We start from the raw sequence: 22,169 nt of genomic DNA on the forward strand, positions 1-22,169 counted from the left end.
CAACATTTGAACTGAAGTACGTGATTTATGCTGTGGCTTTTTTTTCCTCCCTAGGCAGGGTTTCATGTACCCCAAGCTGGCCTCAAACTGGATTTATACTAAGGATGACTTTGAATTTCCTAATCTTACCCCTCCACCTTTAAATCCTGGGACTACAGGTGTCTGCCACCACACCCGGCTGTGCTTTCTCATTATTAAAGTCTACCCACTGCCACTTCAGTTATAGGTTGCTCCTGATAGGAGAATGCCTGTATCCCTATCTACCTACTCTTCTGGTTTTGCTGTTACTTAGGAAGTGAGTCATGTTGGAGAAGCTTAGAAACACTATGTAAGAAAGAATGGTGTGTATTTTCAGTGTTCTGATCTCAGCCTCCCTTTTTCTCTTTTGTCTTGTTTGTCCCCTCCTGTGGATAGTTCTGAAAGTGTGAAGCAGAGGAATGATGTGTTCTACCTTCAGCCTGAGCGCTCCTGTGTTCCTAATAGTCCCATGTGGTACTCCACATTCCCGATAGACCCTGGAACCCTGGACACCATGTTGACACGCATTCTCATGGTGAGAGAGGTACATGAAGAACTTGCCAAAGCCAAATCTGAAGACTCTGATATTGAATTATCAGATTAAGATGGAAGTAAGGTTTCTATTTCCATGAGCATTGGTATGCACCAAGCTGTGAATGCACTCAGCTGTCGGGAAGATGTGTAAATCCAAGTCCTCTTGACTTGCTTGTAAGACATGAAGAACAGGCCGCTCCTGAGCAACAGTGTGGCTGTAAATGAAACCCGAGGGGAGGAATGTGAGTGACTTGGCAGGGAGAGTCCGTAGACATGGTCAGATGACTAACCAGTTTCTGAGTGGTGCATAATCTTATTTTGTTTGGGAATAAGAAATTATGGAATATTTTTAAGGAAAACTGTTGTATAAAATTCTACCATAGTAACCTTAGTTAGAAAGGGGTAGCTTTGGAGTGAGACCCTGGCTATTTGAGCACGATGTCCATGAAAGTCAGGAAAGAAATCAGTACAGAGCTGAGAGTGACATCAGATGAGGACACTGGGACTCAGCCTTGAAGATCCAATAAAAATACTCATGTTTTTTGTAAAAAGATAGTGGTCTTGATTGATTTATACTGCCAACCCACTTATGTGAAGGATAGAAGCCTTTGGTACTTTGTCTGGAGGCCCCTCACATCAGGGGAAATGCCCTTCACTGCTGTTGTTAGTGTGCCCCTTTTCGTGTAGGGTCTTACCTTCTCAGCTGTGGGTGATTGAAGGCAAAGGGATAATGTTCCACAAGCTAATTATGTACCCAGAAAACCTGTGGAGCACATTAGACCCTAGGTGTCCTGAACTGTTTGCAGAAAGCCCACTTCTTGGGTGCAGGCCTTTGTTGCTGCTGTGTCAGCCCCAGCTGTGCTGCACAGATGGAGAGGCACTCCTTTTGTTTCCAGTTTTTCCCCAATGGCAGCTTTTCTTCCATTGTGTCACTTTCCTGTTCCCGAGTGACTCTTCCTGTCCTTTTGCACCAGTTTCTGGAGGCCCTTGTCATTTCAAACAGAATAATCTGTTTCCACAGTTGTGACAAACGTGGGTGATCCCACAAAGACACAGTATTATGCAGCTATCTGAATTGTGGTAGGGAAGGCTTCCATGTAAGCATTTGGAAGTTGACCTTATTGCCCCAAGGAACTTGAAAGTTAGGGATTTGGGATTAGAGTACAAGATGATTTACATATTCATAAGAAGGTCTTTCTCTTTTTTTTTTTGTTTTTTTTTGTTTTCGATTTTTGTTTTTCGAGACAGGGTTTCTCTGTGGCTTTGGAGGCTGTCCTGGAACTAGCTCTTTAGACCAAGCTGGTCTCGAACTCACAGAGATCCGCCTGTATCTGCCTCCTGAGTGCTGGGATTAAAGGCGTGTGCCACCACCGCCCGGCTAAGAAGGTCTTAACAGCATTATTCCAGATTCTAGCTGTCTTAGTTGTATGAGGATTGCAAGGCATAGATGTGTGTGTCATTATCACACTGACTCCCTCTTCTCCAGTCTCAGTTTCTTCCCTACAAAAATTGAGTCAAGCTTTTAATAATGTTGGCTAATTACTGAGCTTCTTTAATTGAAGTTAATTTGAGCTTACAGCAGAACTGAGAGAAGTCATAAGCTTCTTCCAAAGTATCACCTTGAAAGACTTCATTGTGTCCCATATTTTAGGTGGGGATAGCAAGTTTTATTTTGTTTTTTAAACAAATAAGTCATTTAAATACAACAGAATTTTAAATGGGCCTTTTGACATTGTATACTTGGTGGTTCTGTCCTCTGCCTGTAACGAATCTCCCTTTTGTTACTAAGAACTGTGTGAAAGAAGTAAATCTGCCCCAGTCTGTATGGTTAAGTTCATCTGTGTTTGTCATTTTTGATGGGGAACTGCTTCCTTCCAGACCTCCTTTGATTGAACGGAAAGCAGTTGGCCTGTCTAATAAGTCACCAATAAACCATCCAGAAACACCAGGTGTCCAGTCCTGCTGTATCAGTTATGATTTGTGTAAACACTAACATTTCGAATCTATAGTTGTATGAGAAACAAATACTGTTAGCTTAGTAGATAAATTGTTATAAAATACAAGAAAGAAAAAAATGTATCTTTTAAGAGAATCACTACCCAGATAAATGACTGTATCAAGGCCTCAGCTGCATGTTAGTGCAGGGGCCTTCAGACCCCTAAACTAATTTTAAAACTGGTTGATCATCAGTCATTCCTCATAAATGTAGCTGTTTGTTGTGTCAAATTACTTTTTATTTTGTTAAAATTGTGTAAAGTCACACTCCCCACCCTCAGGAGGGTGAGAAAAAGCATCAGCAAACAGAACCTGAGCTTGTCTGTCCTGCTGTTCCTTGGTCTTTAACTGTCTTTGGATTTTCCCTTTGCAGGAACCACAGAACTATTCCCATAGAATAAAATAGTATATTTGTATTCGATGGGTGAGTTCTTTTTCTTTGTGGCTTTAAAGAAATTTAAATATATTTTTTATTTAATCTTACTGGTATGATCCAAGATATGTAAAATTACCCTCCTCCCCCACAAAAAAAGAAAGGTAGTTTTCAGAAAAGTTCCTTGGTTTTTATTCAGTCCACTTAATCTATAGCTTCACTGCAGTCTTCCTGTGGCTTCCTTTCTGTCAATACTTGGTTCCATTTTTTTGGTGATTTTTAACATATTAAAAATCCCAACAATTAGAAATACCAAGTGACATGCATGCCTCCTTTCTAGCAGCTCTATTCAAGACCTGAGTGTTTGAGATGGCAGAGTCTGATTTTGGGCTTATTCTCATGTTCGAATGGGGATCTCATTGAGAATGTGAGAATAAAGAGTGCTTTTTCTTAGTCCCTAGAGGTGCCTAGGCATTCCACTAAATTCTACGTAGACCATTTGTATAGGCCCTATGACATTCCTATGTTTATAAAATTCTTTTCCCCCAAAATGGAGTGCAAAATAGGTTTCTGTAAATGAATTCCAGTTTTTCTATGTGAATACAAAGGTCCTTCCTTTATAGTGGCCATTTGAAAACTCAGGAATTTGTGAATGAAATACCAGTGCTCCCAAACTCTTCTATATGAATATTGTCCATTGTGATACTTTGTCACCATTTACCCATTGTGACATTTTTATTGTGTGTCATTGTAACTTATTGGGAGAGTTGAGGGTTGGCTTTGGGGACTTTCTGCTTGCTGTCTCTGTAACCCTAAGTAAATGGAAAACCTCTGTTCAGTTTTCTCCTCTGTGAAGTGAAACAGTAACAACTTTTTTAGTTGTTGGCCCTTAGTGGTGGTAGGCTTTCAAATGTAAAATGGCTCTTAACACCTTACCCGTCTCATATGTGTGCACACTTGCTTGAATTGCTTCTTTTCTTCTGTACGTACCATGTGGATTCGGGAAATTGAACTCCAGTTTTCAGGCTTGGGGGCAAATGCCTTTATCTGTTGAACTGTCTTGTTAGCCCTTCTTTATTTTTGTTTTTGTTTTTACCTTGTGTGTGTACACATTACACATGGAATAGCATGCATGTGACAGTAAGAGGACAATTTGAAGGACTCAGTTCCCCTGTTACCTTGTGTGTTCTGTGGAGAAATCAAGTGCTCAGCGAACGAGCCTTTACCCACAGAGTCATCTCTGGCCCCAGAGGTAGATAGGTAGGTATACATGTGTTTTTGTGTCCGAGTGCCATGATGCACATCTGGGCGTTAGAGGATAACTTGGTGGAGTCAGTTCTCTCCTCCAACGTGTATGTCTCAAGATAGAACTCAAGTCATTGGGCATGCTGTAAGTACCTTTACCCATTAAGCTATCTTTCTGGCCCCAGACTTAAAAATTTATAATATATACAAATCTCTTAGTTTCAAATACATGTGAGTCCTTAATAAAAACCTGGAGTCAGGGGGTGAAAGCTGAAATATCAGAGAAGCAGAGCGGCCAGCCACTAGAGTTCTTACCTCTACCAGTGCTCAGACCAAAGGGGGTGATCCTGTCCTCACACTGCATCCTGAGACTGACTGCTCCTCAGACTGCATCTGTTCCTAGGAATCCTCAGACTGCCTTGAGCTTTTGTCTCCTCCCACCTTATATTCCTCTGTCTAGCCATGTCACCTCCCAAGTGCTGGAATCACCTTTGTGTGAGCTCTGTTTCTCTTCTAGACAGATTCAATCTCTTGCGAGTGCTGGGATTAAAGGTGTGTGCCACCACTGCCTGGCCTCTATGTCTTAGTGTTGCACTCTGATCCTCAGACAAGCTTTGTTACAGCATGAACAAAATATCACCATATTTACATTCGACATTGTGGCTCCTGCAAAATATTGTAATCTGCATCTCAAAATCAAGTATCCAGTATGACTTGTGCTGTGGTAAAAGCAGCAATAGACAGTAAAGTGTCTTCAGTCAGCTCAGCTATCCATTGCCCAGTTTCTGCTTCAGTGGGCTGTCTGCCTCCCCAGTACTCTTCCCCATGTCTCCACTCAGGCAGGTGTCTTAGCATAATGAAGCAAGTGGCAGTGAGGTAAGCAAGAGTCTGAACCTTTGTGTCTGCACACTTATGTTTGCTCTAAGTGCTGCCAGTAGAACCGATGCTGTTGGTTTCTCATGCTCTACTTTTCTGTGGCTATAATAAGACACTGTGACCAAGGCAAATTATAGAAGAGTTTATTGGGGCTTATAGTTTCAGAGGGTGAGTCCATGACCATCACTAGTGAAGAGCCTGCAGCATGGCTCTGAAGCAGCTCAGAGCTCACATCTGACCCACAAGCTTGAAGCAGAGAGAGAGACTGTGAGTAGTGTGAGCCTTTGAAACCTCAAAACCCACCCCAGTGACACACTTCCTCCTACAAGGCCACACTTCCTAATCCATCCCAAACAGTTCTACCAACGGGGGAGCAAGTATTTAAATCAGTTAAGTCTATGGGAACATTCTCATTTAAACCTTCACACACTAAACTGCTTCAGGGGACTTTGCTTCTTCTTTTTTTTTTTTTTTTTTTTTTTTTGTTGTTGTTTTGTTTTGTTTTTCCAGACAGGGTCTCTCTGTGTAGCTTTGGATTCTATCCTGGCATTCTCATTGTAAACTGTTAGACCCCCAGGAAAACTCAGGCCTCCGGGGTCCCAGCCCAGGACCACAGTCACCCCAATCACCAGGCAGATTTGAAAACTTGCAAACTGTATGAGGCTTTATTGTTGTTTAACGAGCTAACCCCATGTTAGCTCAGGTCTTTCACCCACCCGCCATGGCGGAGGGCTAGCAAAGACAGCTCCAACCGGCTGCAGAGAGATCTTGTAGGGCAGCGTAAGGGGAGTGTTTAGGGTTACGCAGAGACTCAGGATTGGTGTGCCTCCAGGCTTGGGGGACTTGCCCTGTGTTGATTGCCAATTGGTTGTTATGGCCCATAGGCCCTCCCAGGGTGGTTGCTATGCTTTGCGCATCATTGCTGTGCGCTTGTCTGTAAAGCACACCCAGAGCCAGAGCCGTAAAGCATAGCTCCACCAGGTAATTTCTGATTGGTTCCTTGCCACGAGGCAGGGATCTGACTTTCTAGTGACTAGGACAAGGTCAGACAAGCTGTTATGGCTGCCGAAATGTGGAGCTGGTCCCTTCAGACCAGGCTGGCCTTGAACTCATGGAGATCCACCTGCCTCTGTCTCCCGAGTGCTGGTTCAAAGGGGTGCGCCACCACCACCCAGCCTGTTTAAATTTTTTATTATTGTATTTGGGGTAGTAGTGTGGAGAGCAGGGGAAGCCCTGAGTGAATGAAATCCTGAGGGAATGTATAATTTTACATGGTGTGGCCTGTCAAGGACTCTAAAGACCAATGCCACAGCCATTAACCTATATGGGCCAGTCTCAGAGATACAGCAAAACTTTTCTCAAGAATCCCAGTATGAATGTTCATGGATTATTGATAAGTGTGAGCAAAGACACTGCAGCTTTTTGTTCCCAGATGCTTAGAGCCTGAGACTTCACCTGCAGAGACCTCCCGCTGAGATTAGCTAAACCTTCTCCTAGGACCCCTCCCCCCATCACAACTTCACTGTACATAGCTGTGTTTTCTTCTTTCCTTCACCACCCCCTAGCTAGAGTTCCCTGACTGAGGCGCCTAAGACTGGGGCAGGGGCCACAAAGCATGTTATAGCACATACGGAGGACAACTTCATGACATTGGGTATCTCTTTGCACCATAATTTGTTCCAGGAATTTGGCTTATACCTTCTCACCTGCCCCCTTCTGCCTATTTAAAATGAATGATACAGGGGCTGGAGAAAGGTGAGTCAGGCTGTCAAGAGCACCTCCTGCTCCTGAAGAGAACCCAGGTCAGTATGTAGCATCCATACAGTGGCTCAGCCACCTATAACTCCAGTTCCAAGAATCTAATGGCCCCTTCTGGTTTCCACTGACTCTCTTGTACACATGTGGCACATATACAGGCTCATACAAATACACATTTTTATTAAAAAGTACATTTTTATACTTTTGGTTGTGAGCCTAGCCTTTAACATGAAGCCATCTTTCTAGCCCTCCATTATGTTTTGTTTTGTTTTTAAGATTTTTTTTTATTTATTATGCATACAACACTCTGCTTCCAGAAGAGGGCACCAGATCTTATAACGGATGGTTGTGAGCCACCATGTGGTTGCTGGGAATTGAACAGTTAAGAGCAGTCAGTGCTCTTAACCTCTGAGCCATCTCTCCAGCCCCTCCATTATGTTTTTTAAAAGGGCTTGCTACAGTTAAACTGGCCTGGAACTCATGATCTCGCTGCTCCTGCTGTCAGTCCTGGGATTACAGGCATCCTGTGGTGCTCCCAGCATGCTGTGCCTCTTCATACCACGCATACTTGTTAACCCCTGTTGGTTTAGTGGACCTTAACTTTCCTGCTAAGATTTATACTCTTCTACTTCTTTGATCTCTCTACACTTACTGTATTGCAGTTAGGGTTTCAGAATGCTAATAAATGTTATTGGGTTTGTTGTTTTCATAGTATTGGCTATTTCGGAGTACAGTTTTCTCAACGGTTACACTCTCTAAGTGTACTCTTTGAACATTTCTCCACGAGAAATCCTCCCTTCCCCCCACTCCCTCTTAGGTTGGCCTTGATGTTGGTATGTTGCTAAGGATGACCTTGAACTTCTGACCCTCCTGCTTTTGAGTTATCCTTAAAAGTATTTACACAATAAGGTGAAATGAGTTTGTGTGTGTGTGTATTTTGAATATGTATAACTCATATTTTCACATGTTTCTATGAGTTTTTGTTTCCACTTGTTAAGTTTTATTCATTCTGACTTTTTAAGGGGTATGCCCCCACATCCATCATGTTTAATATATAGGTGTGTATGGGTCTTCTGTCTGTGCACCATGTGTGACTGGCATCCAAGATCGTTAGAAAGTGGCACTGGAGCTTCTGGAACAGTAGAATTAAAGACAGTGGTGAGTCACCATGTGTATGCTGGATATCGAACCTGGGTCTTCTGAAAGTAGTTGGTGCTCTTGACTTCTGAAGCCATATCTCCAGCCCCCTGTTGCCTTAAATTGCTGGATGGATAGTGTGTTCACTTGCTGTCAAATTTATGGTATATGACTGAGCAGCTGCCCCATGGCTGTCTGTCTGGTAGTCTTTTTTGGAAAAAGAACAAAACCAAGCTGTGTACTGCCATTGAAGATCATGACCTCCAGGCATCTCTTGATTGCTGTTGAGAACTATTGGGAGATGGACTTCTGGGAAGCAGCAGCTCTAGGAGGAGGGAGCTGTAGACATTACAGACCACCACCACACCACCAGCCTACTGCTGACAGTAACTTCAAGACATGCTAATTAACCATTGCCATCAGTCTCACATATTCTCAATATTTAGGGAAGTCTTAATTCTTTTGTGTTTTAGTTTGTTGGTAGTAACTCCTTTGGAGAAAGCAAATGGTAGAGATTTTATTAATAGGAAACAAAATATTTTATATTTTCAATCTTTGTTATATTTTAAGTGCCTCCTGTAAATAGAAATTTACCATTATTAATGGTGGTATGGGGCAGGCAGTATCAGGAGCATAAACAGAGCCTCACTTCAAGGCAGGTCTGAAATTCACCATATAGCCTGGATTGGCCTCATTCTCAGCAATCCTTCATTCTCACTAGTGCTGTGTTACCATGACTAGTTATGGTAATAATTTTTGCTTACACTCCTGTAGTTTTAATAACTGTTTTTCCACCCTAGTCCTGCCTTGTGTTTTTGTTTTTAAAGGTGTGTCCCTTTGGAGTTGGAATCATAGGAAAGCCACCCAATGTGGCAGTTGGGATTCCAACTGCAGTCCTCTGTAAGAGCAGCAGCAAGTGCTCTAAATACTGAACCATCTCTTCCAGTTCATTTCTCTTTGAAGCAAGGTCTCCGTGCCCCAGCCTGGCCTCAAACTTATAGCAAGCTTACCTCAGCCCTCTCAATGCTGGAATTACAGGCATGACACCACTGCACCTGGTTCTATTCCTGCTTTCTGATTGGTTGGTTAAAATAATCTCCCTTAGCTGGTTTATAAATTGCTATAGATTTTGTCCTGACACTTTAGGGGTTTTCTCAAGAAATTTACAACATGGAACAACCTGACTTAAACTCTAAAAGTTACAAGCATTCTCCTATAGAATGATCTCACATAACCATGCTTACCTCTTCTTAGCCAGTACTTTAGAGTTCATACAAAAAGGATTATTTGTTGACACCTAGTAGGTTAGACAGAAGTCCTACCCCAGAGAGAGGCTGGGATGCACATCTCAATGTATCATAACTGACAAGTGACTCTACCCCATACCATCTGAGAACAGCTAGCAGGGCCAGCCAGGGCACAAGAGACTGACAAGCTAACAGCCAAGTGTGAACATCTGGTTATCATTTCTGTCTATCTACTGGGTGTTAACAAAAATACATTCATTTTGGTATTCTTGAAGTGCTGAGATACTGCGCCAAAATTCTTAATACATCCTAGAACTTAGGATACTATGTGCTCCTCAGGTTGGTCACAAGTGGCCAGAAGTCATTTTTGTGTAACCACAGGTCAAAATCAAAGAGCATCTTTGGCCAGCCAGCACTCATATGGCAGGCTGGGGCCCTGTACCACCAGCCAGTGTGCTAAAGGTTTTAAGATGATGACCTCACAGGTTACCCCAGTCGTGGGCCCTGCAATGCAGGTCATGGGGGTAGCATGAATAGCACAACCTTGTAACCAGGCACACAATTAAATAGCATGTTTAATTATCTCACAACAGATAGTGCAGTAGTAGAAATTGTAAGTCCTTTTTAAAAAGTCACTCTCCCTGAAACTCCACTTCCTCAACTGCCCAACACCATGGTTGAGGAACTGGTGACAGGGCCAGAGGGATTTAATAGTCTTTCAAGGAGCTGAAAGTCCCCAAGTTAGAGTTGCCTTGAGAGCAACCGAGAGACCTATAAGGAACAAGTACACATACACTCAAGCACTCACGCGTGCAAAGGACACAGAAAAGACATGGATGGAGGGACATGGAAGGGACCACAGTGGGGCAGTCACACACATGCACTCAAATGCCACAGAGTTCCAGTCTGTCTGTGGCTATCTCCTCTGGGAGAATGAGGGGTGGCCTGAGCCTGGAAGCAGGTGCTGGTCATCCCTAGCAGCCCCCTACATCCCTGATACAGTCAGCACACAAGCCAGCTCTTGAGCTGAGGGGCCAGGCAGCATCAGTAGTGGGCAGGGATTTCTCTTGGCCTGGGAAGGCAGAGCACACTGTCCCAGAGAGCAAACAAAGACTATGCCGAAAGCTAGGCTGGTGGCACTCGGTTCTGGACTCAGCTGGACTGCTCTAACAGCAGAGAAGAGGCTAAGGGGCTGGCTGTGTCTGCTCTCACTCAGGCAGGGAGGTGTGTGCAAAAAGTGAGGCCCTGAGATGAGGATATTGGGGGCCTATCACATAGGTTTATAGAGGAAACCTCTTCATTCACAGCTTCAGTCAGGGTTCCTATAAAGTATCTGTAGATTCAAGTACCAGCAGCTCTGCAGGGGGCTGTTGGGATGGAGTGACCAGCACATGCTGGGAGAGCAGCTGCCCTCAGACCCAGCAGGTCAGGAACCAACCTAGAGGTGCTCTGGCCCCTGGCACTGAGGCCCAGTTTGATGAGACAGACCCAGGGGCTATAAGATCTCCTCCCGTGGGCTCCTGGTCTTCAGTGGTGTTTGCCCATTCGGCACAGACCCATTCTGACCGTGCAGGAGTTTGCCTTTCTCCCGGTCTGGCCATGTGAAGATTGCATCATCGCTGTCCAGCTCCGACTCCGAGTGCATCAAACTGCTGCTCAGCATGGGGCCTTTCTGTTTGCTGCCTGCCAAGAAGACAAGCCCAGTGTCAGCAAAGTCCTCCTGAGGCCTGAGTCACAGCCCATCCGCATCTCTACCTGAAGAGAGACAGGAGTCCAGAGAGCAAAGCCTAGAAATGAGACTTGGACTCCGACATCTGAGCTTCAGCTGGTGTGACCCAGTGGTGTTCTGTTCTCCTTCAGATAGTGCTTACATCCCTAGAGAGCTACACTGTGAGACTCTCACTCAGATGGCATCTTGAAAGGATTGGTGGCCAGCCTGACAGCTGTCACCCTGACCATCTGCACTTGAGGCCCACCCACCATTCCAGGGGGTACAGCCCTGGGATATGCCCATAGTCACATCCAGAGCCTCAACACTAGTACAGCAGAGCCACGGAAGGGCACCAGCAACATGGCCTCTCTAGTGTGGTGAGAACAGTGGCAATGGAAGGCCCTGCTTTTCCCCATAAATGCTGTCCCTTCTCCCACAGCCCCTCTACCGGAGACCTTAAGAGCATTCATTTCCTTGTACCCTACACGGCCTCCTCTCTTTCCTACAGCAAAGGTCCTGGGCCTTTGCTCCTCCCTGGCTGTGCAGCTGCATCTCTCACCCAGCATCTGTCTACCACAGCTCTTGTTCATGTATCTCACCCAGTAGAAACTGAACACACACACCAATGGGACACAACAGTTCTCTGAGCCTGCACTCAGTAGAGGTGTGTGTGCGTGTGCGTGTGTGTCCTCCACAAGTCTCAGTGACAAGCAGTATAACTGGTTCCTGTCAGTTAATGACTAGGTGCAGATCTGCTGTAAGAAGTACGGGCAAAGCAACCCAGCACGTGCACCATTTGCACTCCGACCCCATTGCACTCTGAACCTGGGCTCTGCCTGCATGGTAGTGCAAAGGGACGGTGAGGCGCATGTTGGGCATGTTCCCTTATAGAGACTCCACATGCTGTATTTCCAATTTTGATGAATTAGGTGAGCCACAGAGAACTGCCACTTTTGTGGATAGTAAAAAGTAATTTTGGCCAGGCGGTGGTGGTGCACACCTTTAAGTCCAGCACTCAGGAGGCAGAGGTGTAGACCAGAGCAAGTTCAGGACAGGCTCCAAAGCTACACAGAGACACCCTGTCTCCAAAAAAAAAAAAAAAAGGTCAGAATTTCATTTGGTCCAGCCTACTATAATAGAAGGAACAAAACAAAAGCAGATCTAAACCTGCTACTGTCAGACTCTGGGCTCTGCCCTGCCAAGGGTAGCACCTCACCCCTGTTCTCAGAAGCAGCTACCCCCTTCTTGACACTCCCCACTCCTAGGAATTTCACCCCCAACCCCTTCCCTGTATTCGGTCTGGTTTGAGTCCTGGCCCTCTATCCAGGACTCATTTGTGACAATGGCTTCAAAACCCACAGGCATGTTTCCTCACCCCTACCTCTTGCAGTCACCTCCATCTGCCAGCCCTGCAGGCGGCTGCTAGGGTCTCTGAAGTCATGACTTTTATGACAGCTCTTCCTCTCTGCAGCCCAACTTGGAGGCCTGGGCCTCTTTAGGGCTGTGACCCACTTTTGAGGTTCTGATCCTTACTGGCAAATAAAATCCCATCTTTCAGTCCTGACCATTCTGCTAGGTTCAGTGTCATTTTTCTCTTGTCTAATAGTTCTGGTGACAGCTGTCCTGATTCTGTCAACAGCTAGGATCAGCCTGGACTACCTGCTCCTCTGTGTACTGTCGCCACCTCCTCAGGCCAGTCTCCCTACCTGCAACTTCTCCCTTTAGCCTGCTAAACTCACTGTACTTAACAGCATTTTCGAGACACCATATCTTGGTACCACCCAGCCCTTACCCCATTTAAGACAACCCACTGCTCTTAAGAGGGAACCTCAGCAAACACCTGCTCATCTATCCAGCCTTGTGTCACTCACTGTGGCTCACCTGGCTAGCGTATATAGCTTTTGTCCACCTCCCTGAAAGCCCTCTGCCTCTCCAAGCAGTGAAGCCTCCCTCACCACACTGCCTCTGTCTGCAGTGCTCTTGCCCGGTCTGCTGCTACTCATCCTTCACACCAGCTTTACTAACTTTTTTTAAATTTTTAAACCGTATCTCCTTTCTTCCCTTTCTACTTCCCTCCTTCCCTGCTCTGAGTGTGTGACTGTAAGCATGCACACATGCTTCTTCAACTACGTGGGTCCTGGAGTTGGATGCGCGTTGTCAGAATTGGTGGCCGGTGCCTTTGCTCTTTATTGAGACTTTATCATTCTGTGTAGTTGTGTGATTTGGGGAGGCTAAACAACGGGGATGAGAAATAACTTCCTGAACATGAAGAACCTGATGAGAAAAGATTGGAGATGAACAAGATGGATGTTCCCTGAAAGTAAACAGACACAGAGGCCATGTAACCAAGCCAGGAAGAGCACGGTCAGGAAACATGGTCAGGAAGAAAGTGATGGGGGCCCCGCTGGCCACTCTGTGGAAGTTAGCTGTACACATTGTTTTGGGGAGAGTCTTGCGACCGCTGCTCTGGTAACCTAGGCTCTCATCCAGCCCAATGCTCACAATAGAGCTGCCTAGGTGCAGAGCCCCGTTGCTTGTGAACACTCATTCCCTGCAGCTGTGTCTTCTCTGAGGGCAGAACTCTTAGGCCTGCCTCCACCACAGCCTCTCCTAACACAAAGCTTATATAAGCAGAGGGTGTTTAGTAAATACTTTCTGTAAACAGTTTAGAAATAGCTTACATGGGAGAACAACCCCTGCAGAAGATGACCTGTGGCCCTCATGAGGGAACCTCATCTAATGAAGAAGCCCAACGGAGGGAGGCCCATGGTGCACCTTAACTCTTCTGGCCCCACACTCAGTTCAGGAAGGGCCTATGGAGCAGGAGCCCTAGTGGGAGGCACCTGACCACCCAGCACCAGCCATAAGACTGAAGGCAGCTGGGGATCTGCTTAACAATAGAGAGGAATTGGGCAGGAGGTTATGATCTGCCGTCTGCCTGAAGGGGCAGACTGACTGCTTAGGTTCAAGAGATTGAGGCCCCTGACAGTGACCACAGGGCCACTGAGCAAGAAGCATACCTGAGATGAGCAGGTGAGGGAGCACAGGGTGAAAAGAACATGGCGGCTGGTGCCCAGTCCGGCCCCTCGGCACCAGCGCCCAGAGTCCTACCTGCTCGGGAGGTCGGCTTCAGCTCCAGGCTTTCCTGGTCCGTAGCATCCAGGATCTTGTATCTGCTTTTCCTCTTGGGTTTTCCTTTTTGCCTAAAAAACACAAACACCCATCTCCACTCAGGAAGGAGGTCTGTGAGGCTCAGGAGTGCCGGGGCTGCCTGGTGCACGGTACCTCTCCTCATTGCTCAGCCAGAGCAGAGGGTACCCCGAGAAAGACAAGGGAGCTGTGACCACCTTGGGGTGGGCTTAACAACACTGAGGCAGTAAGGACAGCTGATGAGAAAGCACAGAAAGCAACAGCATGGCTGGAGGGTGTGGGAGGGAAGTGGCGCAGCCCTGCTGATGGGCTGTCTTTCTAAGCTTTAAATAAGGCAGCCCCAGCCTCTCAGGTGATTCTGTTAAGCCTTGGTTTCCTTATCCGTGGATTGGGAGAAGGCTGTTGGAGGTATTAAAAAAAAAAAAAAAAAAAAGATAATGGGCCAGGTGTTGGTGGCGCATGCCTTTAATCCCAGCACTTGGGAGGCAGAGGCAGGTGGATCTCTGAGTTCGAGGCCTGCCTGGTCTCCAGAGTGAGTGCCAGGAAAAAAAAAGGATAATGCCTTCTGAATGTTATGACACACACAGAATCACACTTGTGACTCAGTTACTAGCACTACACACAAAAGTCTTGCACATACCAGGCAAGTGTTCTACCACTGAAACCATGCTCAACAATGAAAAACATACAATAAATGTAATCATACAATAATACAGCCAGTTAGGCTGTCAAGTAAAAACAAACAAATTAGAACAACCAACCCTGAACTCGTCTGTTAGAATGTGTGTCTAGGTGTGAGGTTGGGTCATTGCACTTCAAAGGACATAAGCCCAGTCACACCACCGGGGTCCCCACCTTGCAAATCTCTGCAGTGATGCCCCTTAAATGAGGGCGGTGCTTCTGCCACAGGACTGCCACACCCCCAATACAGTGACTGGGAGCTGAGTGTAATTCTACCAGGAAGGTGCCAGATACCTCCTCAGGGAAAAGTTCTGGGACACAGAGCCAAACGGACTCCAAAGGAGAATTCATCTTCTCTTTCCTCCACTCATACTAGTTACCACCCCATATCTTACCTCTTGCAACAACAGATAGTAGTCCAAGACAGGATTCCCAAGGCAACAACAATGACAAAGGTGGCAATAATAACATACAGTACACTCCATTCTGCAAAGAAAATCAAAGTGGTGGCTTCACAATGGGAAAGAATGTGCCTGGTTCCCTGGGGAGGGTCTGTGGAAGCCTGCAATCTTCTGAAATGTCCCTGTGTCCCAGGCCCCACTCCAGCAGTCCTCTGGGCAGTGTGCAGAGTGCAGGGACAACTTTAAGATGATCAATGTGGGTTTCCATGAGGCCGAGGCATGCAGGCACTCTGACTGCTCCAGAACCCTCTACTGACACTGACCCAGTGTGGAGGAAGGAAGAGTCCTCTGCAAACAAAATACAGAGCTCTCCTGCCTGCTCATCTGCCCTGAGCACCAACACCTACCCCCGCAGCACACCGCCATTCTGCGCTGGCACAAAGCCACACTGGCTGGCACAAAGCCACACTGGCTGGCACAAAGCCACACACTCACCACAGTTGCTGTCTCCATCCCTCAGCTGCACCTTGATGAAATTCTCCATCCAAAACGGGTCGCAGACACAGCGCTTGGTGAATGAGTCACAGTGGCCATGGTCAGAACAGTTCAGCTGACATGCTGAAGGGTGGCAGGAAAGAGGTGAAAGTCAGAAAGAGCCAGGGGGACAACCAGCTTCCAGAACTCATGAAAACTGAAGTTCCCTTGTTTCAGGTTGGCTTCATGTGATAGGCAGGTGCCAGACCCTAGTCAAACAGCTCCCACAAGTCCCCTCTGCTGTCTATACTAGTGGCCCTCAATCCTGCATGCCTCTTCTTCAGAGTGATGCAATTCCAGAAGCAATACGTAAAATATTACAGACTAATTTTGAAATGTTTAAGAACCCAAATTTTCTAAATACCATGTGTATCTATTAAAACATTAAGGAAGAGGCTGTACAGTGGGTCTAACTACAGCTAATTCTGAAGCAGTGCTTGTGCAAATGCCATTGCCATGCAATGTGAGGGAGGCCAACTATCTGTCAGTCAGTTCTTTGGTCTCAGAGTCAGCAGCTCTGTTAATACTGCCTGCTTTCAAAACTGAGGGAGGTGGTGAATTTGGAGGCGGGGTTGGATAAACAGAAATAAAATTATTCCTCAGGCTCATAGTTCCCCTGAGCACAGTCAGGGTGTGTGGGCCCTGGGGTGAGTGAAAGTCTCGGGGCGAAAGGTTGCTTGCAGTAGGGCTTTGCTCCCAGCTGCCCATGACTCACTGACAGTGTTGATTTCCAGGGCTCTGAATATCAGGAAGTCAGCCTTCTGCTTCCGCAGCTCGCTCTTGAGCATGGCTGCCACCTCATGGCCTTTGAAGAGCTGGTGAGGAGGCTCATTCTGAACAAAAAATAACATCTTGGTGCTGCAGAGACAGACAACAGTGAGTGTGCTGGAGCAGGAGCAGTCCACAGTGGAAGCCATAGCTTCATCCACTAAGCACCTTGGATCTGTGACACACACTGTCACAGCAGGCCAGTGAGAAAGACGCTTTCTGTCTGACCTTCATTTTACAGAGGACAACATGGGGGCCCAGAGGAGCCGACTAACTTGTCCAGAGCCCCACCTTGTTGCATAGGACCCTAAAGATTACACTTTAAAAATACCCTGACTACCAGAGATGCTGATCCAAAGAGCCAGCAGGATGGTGAGAAGAGGAGGGTTGGTTGTAGTCCTATCCCTGCTACCGGGCTTTGCTAGCTATGCCAGCAGTGTAGCTGGGTTTGTGCTGGGTTACTACTAAAGCACGACCCATCATTATGTAAACTGCTGGAAAGATTGCCCATAAGTCAGACAACTTACTGTGAAGCAAAAGACAGACCCTACATGGTGGCGCTGCTGGTCTCAAGTGATGTCATTCTAAGCCCAGAATGTGTTAGCTTTCTGCTCGTTGTCTGAACTCGGGCACTGAGTAGAGTTTTTTTTGTTGGTGGTTGAGTTGTTTGTTTTCTGTTTGTTTAAAGAAAAGAACCCTGGGGCTGGAGAGATGGCTCACTGGGTGAGAGCGTACACTGACTGCTCTTCCAGGGAGTTTGACTCGAAGCACCGTTGGGAGGCAGCGCACTACTCTCTGTAACTTGAGCTTGTAACTTGAGCTCCAGGGGAATCCGATACCTCCAGCTTCTGCAGTACACTCCTAGCCCATGCATGTATACGAGAAATGAAAAAAGAAAGGAAAATGTCCTCCACATGTCACTGACCCACTCGACTGTGTATCAGATTCCTTGGAAGCCTGCATACTGCAGAGGTCCAGTCCCACACCACTTGAGTCACAGTGGCTTAGGATGAGGCCTGAGCCTCACTACAACTCCAGGTGACTGTCATGAGAAGTTGGAGTGACTGCTGTCTCTGATGCCTCGGCCTCAGCTCTGACTCCAATGCTGCTCAAAGTTAGCATCCCTCCCCGCTGCTCCTGAGCTCAGCTGCATCTCCCTGTGCCCCACACAGACACAACAGGACCTGCACCATCACTGCTGTCTGAGTCCCACACCCCAGTTCCCTAGACTGGCACTTTGCCCCAGGTAACCAAAAGGGGTGGCCTATCTTTAAAAGGCACATCTGTATCCGGTCTCTGTTTTCCACCCAGCAGCAGCTTCTGAAGAGAGATTTCTATAAAGAAACTAACATTGTCCTGTCTTTGGCAATCTGCAGAGCACACTCTTGTGCTAATTTTGTGTTCTCACTGCACTGCTGGCAGCCCCACCACCAGGTCATGCCTCGCTGCCAGCCATCCTCTCCCTGCGGCTCTTTCCAGGTTTGCCATTTCTTCCTGTTTTCCCCTTAAATGCTGTGGACTCCAGGGCTCTGCCATCACCCTACCCCTTTGACATGCCCAGTGTCATTCATCCATCTTTCTGGCTTTGATTCCTAGGCTTTGGTGGGTTCTTTCTCTCCATTCCCATGTTCCCAACTGTGGTGGTTTGAAAGAAAATGACCTTCATAGCAAGTGGCACTACTAGGAGGTATGACTGTGTTATAGTAGGGTGCCCTTGTTGAAGGAAGTGTGTCACTGTGGAGGTGGGCGTTGAAGTCTCCTTTGCTAAAGCTATGCTCAGTGTGACACACAGTTGCTTCTACCTAATAGTGGGGCTTAATAGAACATACTGGTAGGAGCATGGAAGACAGTGCTGAGAGTGACTTGACCTGTGGGCGCCTGGCTCAAGAAGTTTCAGAGGCAGGCTGGAGAGATGGCCCAGCAATTAAGAGCACTGACTCTTTTTCCAGAGGACCCAAGTACAATTCCTAGCACCCACATGGCAGCTCACAACTGTCTGTAATTCCAAGATCTGACACCCTCACACAGATGTACATGCAGGCAAAACACTAATGCACATAAAATAAAAACAATAAAATATTTTTTAAAAAAAAAGGTTTCAGAGAAGAATGTCAGTATGTGACCTAGAGACTGTTCTTGTGATATTTTGGCAAAGAATGCAGCTGCTGTTTGCTCTTGTCCAAAAAAGTTTGCCTGAGGCTAAATTGAAGAGTTTTGGATTAATTCTGTTTACAGAGGAAATTGCAAAACAGCCTAGTATTGACTCTTTTGTGTGGTTATTAGTGGTCACTCAATAATGAAAGGGAGCAAACTGAGCAAGGAAAAATACAAAATGTACAATTTGAGGACAAAGGGGGCACCAGGAATGGAATGGAGCTTAAGTCCTGTGTTCAAGGAGATAAACATTAAGAAATGGAATAAAGGGAGTGGTGACTTCATGACAATACCCCACGTAGCTAAGCTTCCAATTTGTAAAAAGGAATTAAAAGTTTAGAGCCAGGTGTGGTGATGAATTCCTTTAATCCCAACTCTCAGAAGGCAGAGGCTAGGGAATCTCTAAATGCAAGGCCAGCCTGGAACAGCCAAGCTTGGGCAGTGAAGGATACTTCCCAAAGCAGAAAGCTGGTGCTGTAATTTAACAAGGAAGCCATGTTTGAGTCACAGCAAGCAGGAGAACTTGGCAGCTTCAGCCACGTGGTTCTGGCTTTAGAGTCAAGGCTAGAAGAAAAGGGGTTATGGAATCTTCCTCCATGACTAAGGAGAGCTGCTAAGGCCAGGCATGTGTCAGGGGTGTCCCTGAGTGGAGGTCTAGAGAGGCCACTATAGGAAGCTATGAAGGCACACTCATTACATTGCTTGTGCCTGGATTGCCATGGAGACCCCAAGATGTTAGTGATGCCAGAGCCATGGGATTTGTGCAGAGGAGAGCTGCTAACAGGGAGTGGAATCCGCCCAAGAGAAAGAAGTGGGTAGCAGTCAACAAAGCTGAAAGGAGTTGCAGATCTGAAGAGCACTGACGTCAGATATGGAGATGCAGAGTCTGGAGTTTGCCCAACTGGTTTTCAGTCTCGCTTTGGCCCAGTGTTTCCTCACTATGCTCTCTTCCCTACATTTTGGAATGATAATGTATGTATATCTTGTGCCAGTGATCTGCTTTTTTATTTTGATTTTATAGGAGATTACAATTAAAAGATGGCAGAAATGCCAGAAAAGACTTTACAACTTTAGACTAATAAATAAGGTTGAGATTGTTATAGATGATGGGGACTATTGGAGTTGGACTGAATGCATTTTTGCATTATGAGATGGCTATAAGTCTATGGGGACCAGGGCGTGAAATGTGGTGGCTTGAAAGAACATGGCCCCCACAGGGAGTGGCACTACTAGAAGGTGTAACTTTACTGGAGTAGGTGTGCCCTTGTTGGAAGCAGTGTGTCACTGTGGGGTGGCTTTGCTCAGGCTACACTCAGTGTGGCACAGTCTCTTCTGCTGCCTGTGGATCAAGATGTAGAGCTCTCAGCTCCTTTTCTACATGCATGCTGCCATGTAGTCCATGATCATGGACTAAACCTCTGAAACGGTAAGCCAGCCCCAATTCAATGTTTTCCTTTATAAGAGTTGTAGTGGTCATGATGTCTCTTCATAGCAATAGAAACCCTAACAAAACATCAACTATAATATTATCTCTCAGAAGGTCTAGCGGCAGGAAATTCAGGGGTTCAAAGTCACCTTAGGCGACATGAAGAAACAAAACTCCCTAAATTCAATAGTCAAGTGAGTTCCTTCTTCCTTCCTAAATCTTAGTCCAGAGCCTGGATTGCCTGCCTAGCCTCGCTCACCTTCGTCTCCAAAGGTCCTGACCCAGGCACAGCATTGCCTCCACAGCGCCTCACAGCTCCTCACACCTCCCCACCCTAACTAAGCACTCTCCCTTGCTATGGAACAAGCCCAAAGCTCCCACCTGCTCCTCCCTAACCTCTTTAGCCTCCACAGGACTCCTTTCCCTGAAGACAAATCTAAAATGGGATTTCCTTGCTTTTAGAACAAAGTAACTTGAGTGCTTTTGTATGCAACTCTCTGCACCTCCACTGGCCTGCCCTTTGACCACATCCTGGGGCTACTTACTGCAAAACCAAAAGCCTTCCAGCAGCCCGGGCCATCCCACCCTGGGCCACAGCTCATGTTACTCCCGTCTCAATCTCTTAACTCTCATATGCTGGGCAAGGAAACTCATTTCTGGAACATCTTTGGGCTCTCCTGGCTGTTTCCTGAAGGCCATGCAATGTGCCCCCTGCTGTGCAGAGAGGACATAACATGTCATCTCCCTTTTCAGACTACAGCTTATAAACACGGAGGACCTCTTCTGACCTTGTTCCCACAGCCTGTTTAATTTCTACTACAGGGCCTGAGGCCTGACTGGCAAGATGACTCAAAGTGGCTCCTTCACCATCTAGCCTATTGCTGCTCTACTGGGAAGCCCGAGGACCCCCAGGCTTTCCTGTTCTCCTCACATTCATTGCCCAGCTACCTCTGCTCTGTGTATGGCTGAATCTTCTGCACAATGATGTCGGAATCCAACACCCCCAGGAGGACCCCGATCTGGCGGATGAACATTCCCTTCAGCCTCTCTGTCAGCTGGCTGACGTTAACATCCAAGATGATCTCCACCAGGTTGTTTTTCCTGGGATCTGGAAAACACAAGGATCAGTCATGGCTTCAGAAGTGGAGCGCTAAAACAGACCTGTCACTGTGTTTGCTTTGGCCCAGGAGGGGAAGTGGTGAGGGTTAGATGCTAAGTGGGATGAGTGAGCGCCTGGTAAAGCTAACAGGAGCTGGCTTGGGCAGCTCTCCACCATGGCCACACAAGTTCCAGGGTGGGGCACAAACGAGGGGCAGCAGACTTCGTGGAGGGCAAGGGGGTAAGACACAGTGGCCTTGTTTCATAAGCCCTGTCTGACAGGCACAGTTTAGCACTCCAGCTAACCATGTCAGCAGTCTCCCCCTGCCCCACCTGACTTTCAGGGATGTACTGTACTGTGCTTAGAAATATGGGAGGGAAAACACCCCCCCAACTGTCCTAACAGTGGTATGAATGCAGCAAACACAGAGAAAGTCCAGGTAGCCATGAAATGACCTCAGTGCCACACTGTTTACCTCTAGAACATGGACGTGGTTATGGTTGCTGGGCACTTCTGAAGCAACCATGGATTGCTCAGAAAACCTTGCCTGTATACTTGGATGGGAGAGCCAGGGCACACTACCTGTTTTGAACACAGATGAGACTCTGTTTGTCTCAGCCATTGTTCTTCCTAGAGGCAAGGCAAGGACTGAAAGACCCTAAGGTAGAGCCATGCCTGAGGCTGGCCAAGGGTAAAGAGCTTACATCTCTGGTAGGGGCCATCAGCCCTGCCCACCACCATCCTCCCTGTCGCCAATGCAGCCACCATCACAAAAGCAAGCTGCTATTTAAGGATATTTATATCTGAAAACCTGAGAAGTGTGCAGGACATCACCTTACCTTCCTGGATTGTCAGATAAAGCCTGAGGCTCAACTTACAAAGATGCTGTTTTCTGCACTTGGGTGCTGATGAGACATCCTGACTTAAACCATCCCTGAGTTCAGATTCCCATGGTACCCTGAGCCTGCTCTCCTCAGTCATATGCGGAGGAGAAGGTACTGAGCTGGGACACAACTGCTGTGTGACTCTCAGCAAGCCTGCCCTCTCTGAAACTAGGTGTCT

The 22,169-nt window shown here is 46.8% G+C and overlaps 2 protein-coding genes across 15 annotated transcripts in view; one reads left to right on the forward strand and one right to left on the reverse strand.

Annotated features, from left to right (window-relative positions):
- The window catches only part of Zmym4 (zinc finger MYM-type containing 4), a 120,084-nt gene extending 117,584 nt beyond the window's left edge, over nt 1-2,500 (forward strand). For all 6 annotated transcript variants that reach the window (XM_027399308.2, XM_035439606.1, XM_035439607.1 and 3 more), the window contains one exon: nt 415-2,500. In XM_027399308.2, the coding sequence (XP_027255109.1) occupies nt 415-622 (208 nt within the window). In that variant the 3' untranslated portion in view covers nt 623-2,500. The remainder of the gene's footprint in view (nt 1-414) is intronic.
- A 5,276-nt stretch (nt 2,501-7,776) lies between these two features.
- Kiaa0319l (KIAA0319 like) overlaps nt 7,777-22,169 on the reverse strand; it is a 91,396-nt gene continuing 77,003 nt past the window's right edge. For 8 of the 9 annotated variants that reach the window (XM_027399303.2, XM_027399302.2, XM_027399301.2 and 5 more), the window contains 6 exons: nt 20,957-21,116; nt 16,376-16,518; nt 15,622-15,744; nt 15,121-15,211; nt 14,006-14,097; nt 9,741-10,866 (listed from right to left, as the gene is read on the reverse strand). In XM_027399303.2, the coding sequence (XP_027255104.1) occupies nt 10,679-10,866; nt 14,006-14,097; nt 15,121-15,211; nt 15,622-15,744; nt 16,376-16,518; nt 20,957-21,116 (797 nt within the window). In that variant the 3' untranslated portion in view covers nt 9,741-10,678. Of the gene's footprint in view, nt 7,932-9,740; nt 10,867-14,005; nt 14,098-15,120; nt 15,212-15,621; nt 15,745-16,375; nt 16,519-20,956; nt 21,117-22,169 lie in introns of those variants that run through there. The other variant, XR_003482019.2, reaches the window with a different exon arrangement.

The sequence above is a fragment of the Cricetulus griseus genome, chromosome 2 (assembly GCF_003668045.3).
Source record: "Cricetulus griseus strain 17A/GY chromosome 2, alternate assembly CriGri-PICRH-1.0, whole genome shotgun sequence".
NCBI lineage: Eukaryota > Metazoa > Chordata > Mammalia > Rodentia > Cricetidae > Cricetulus > Cricetulus griseus.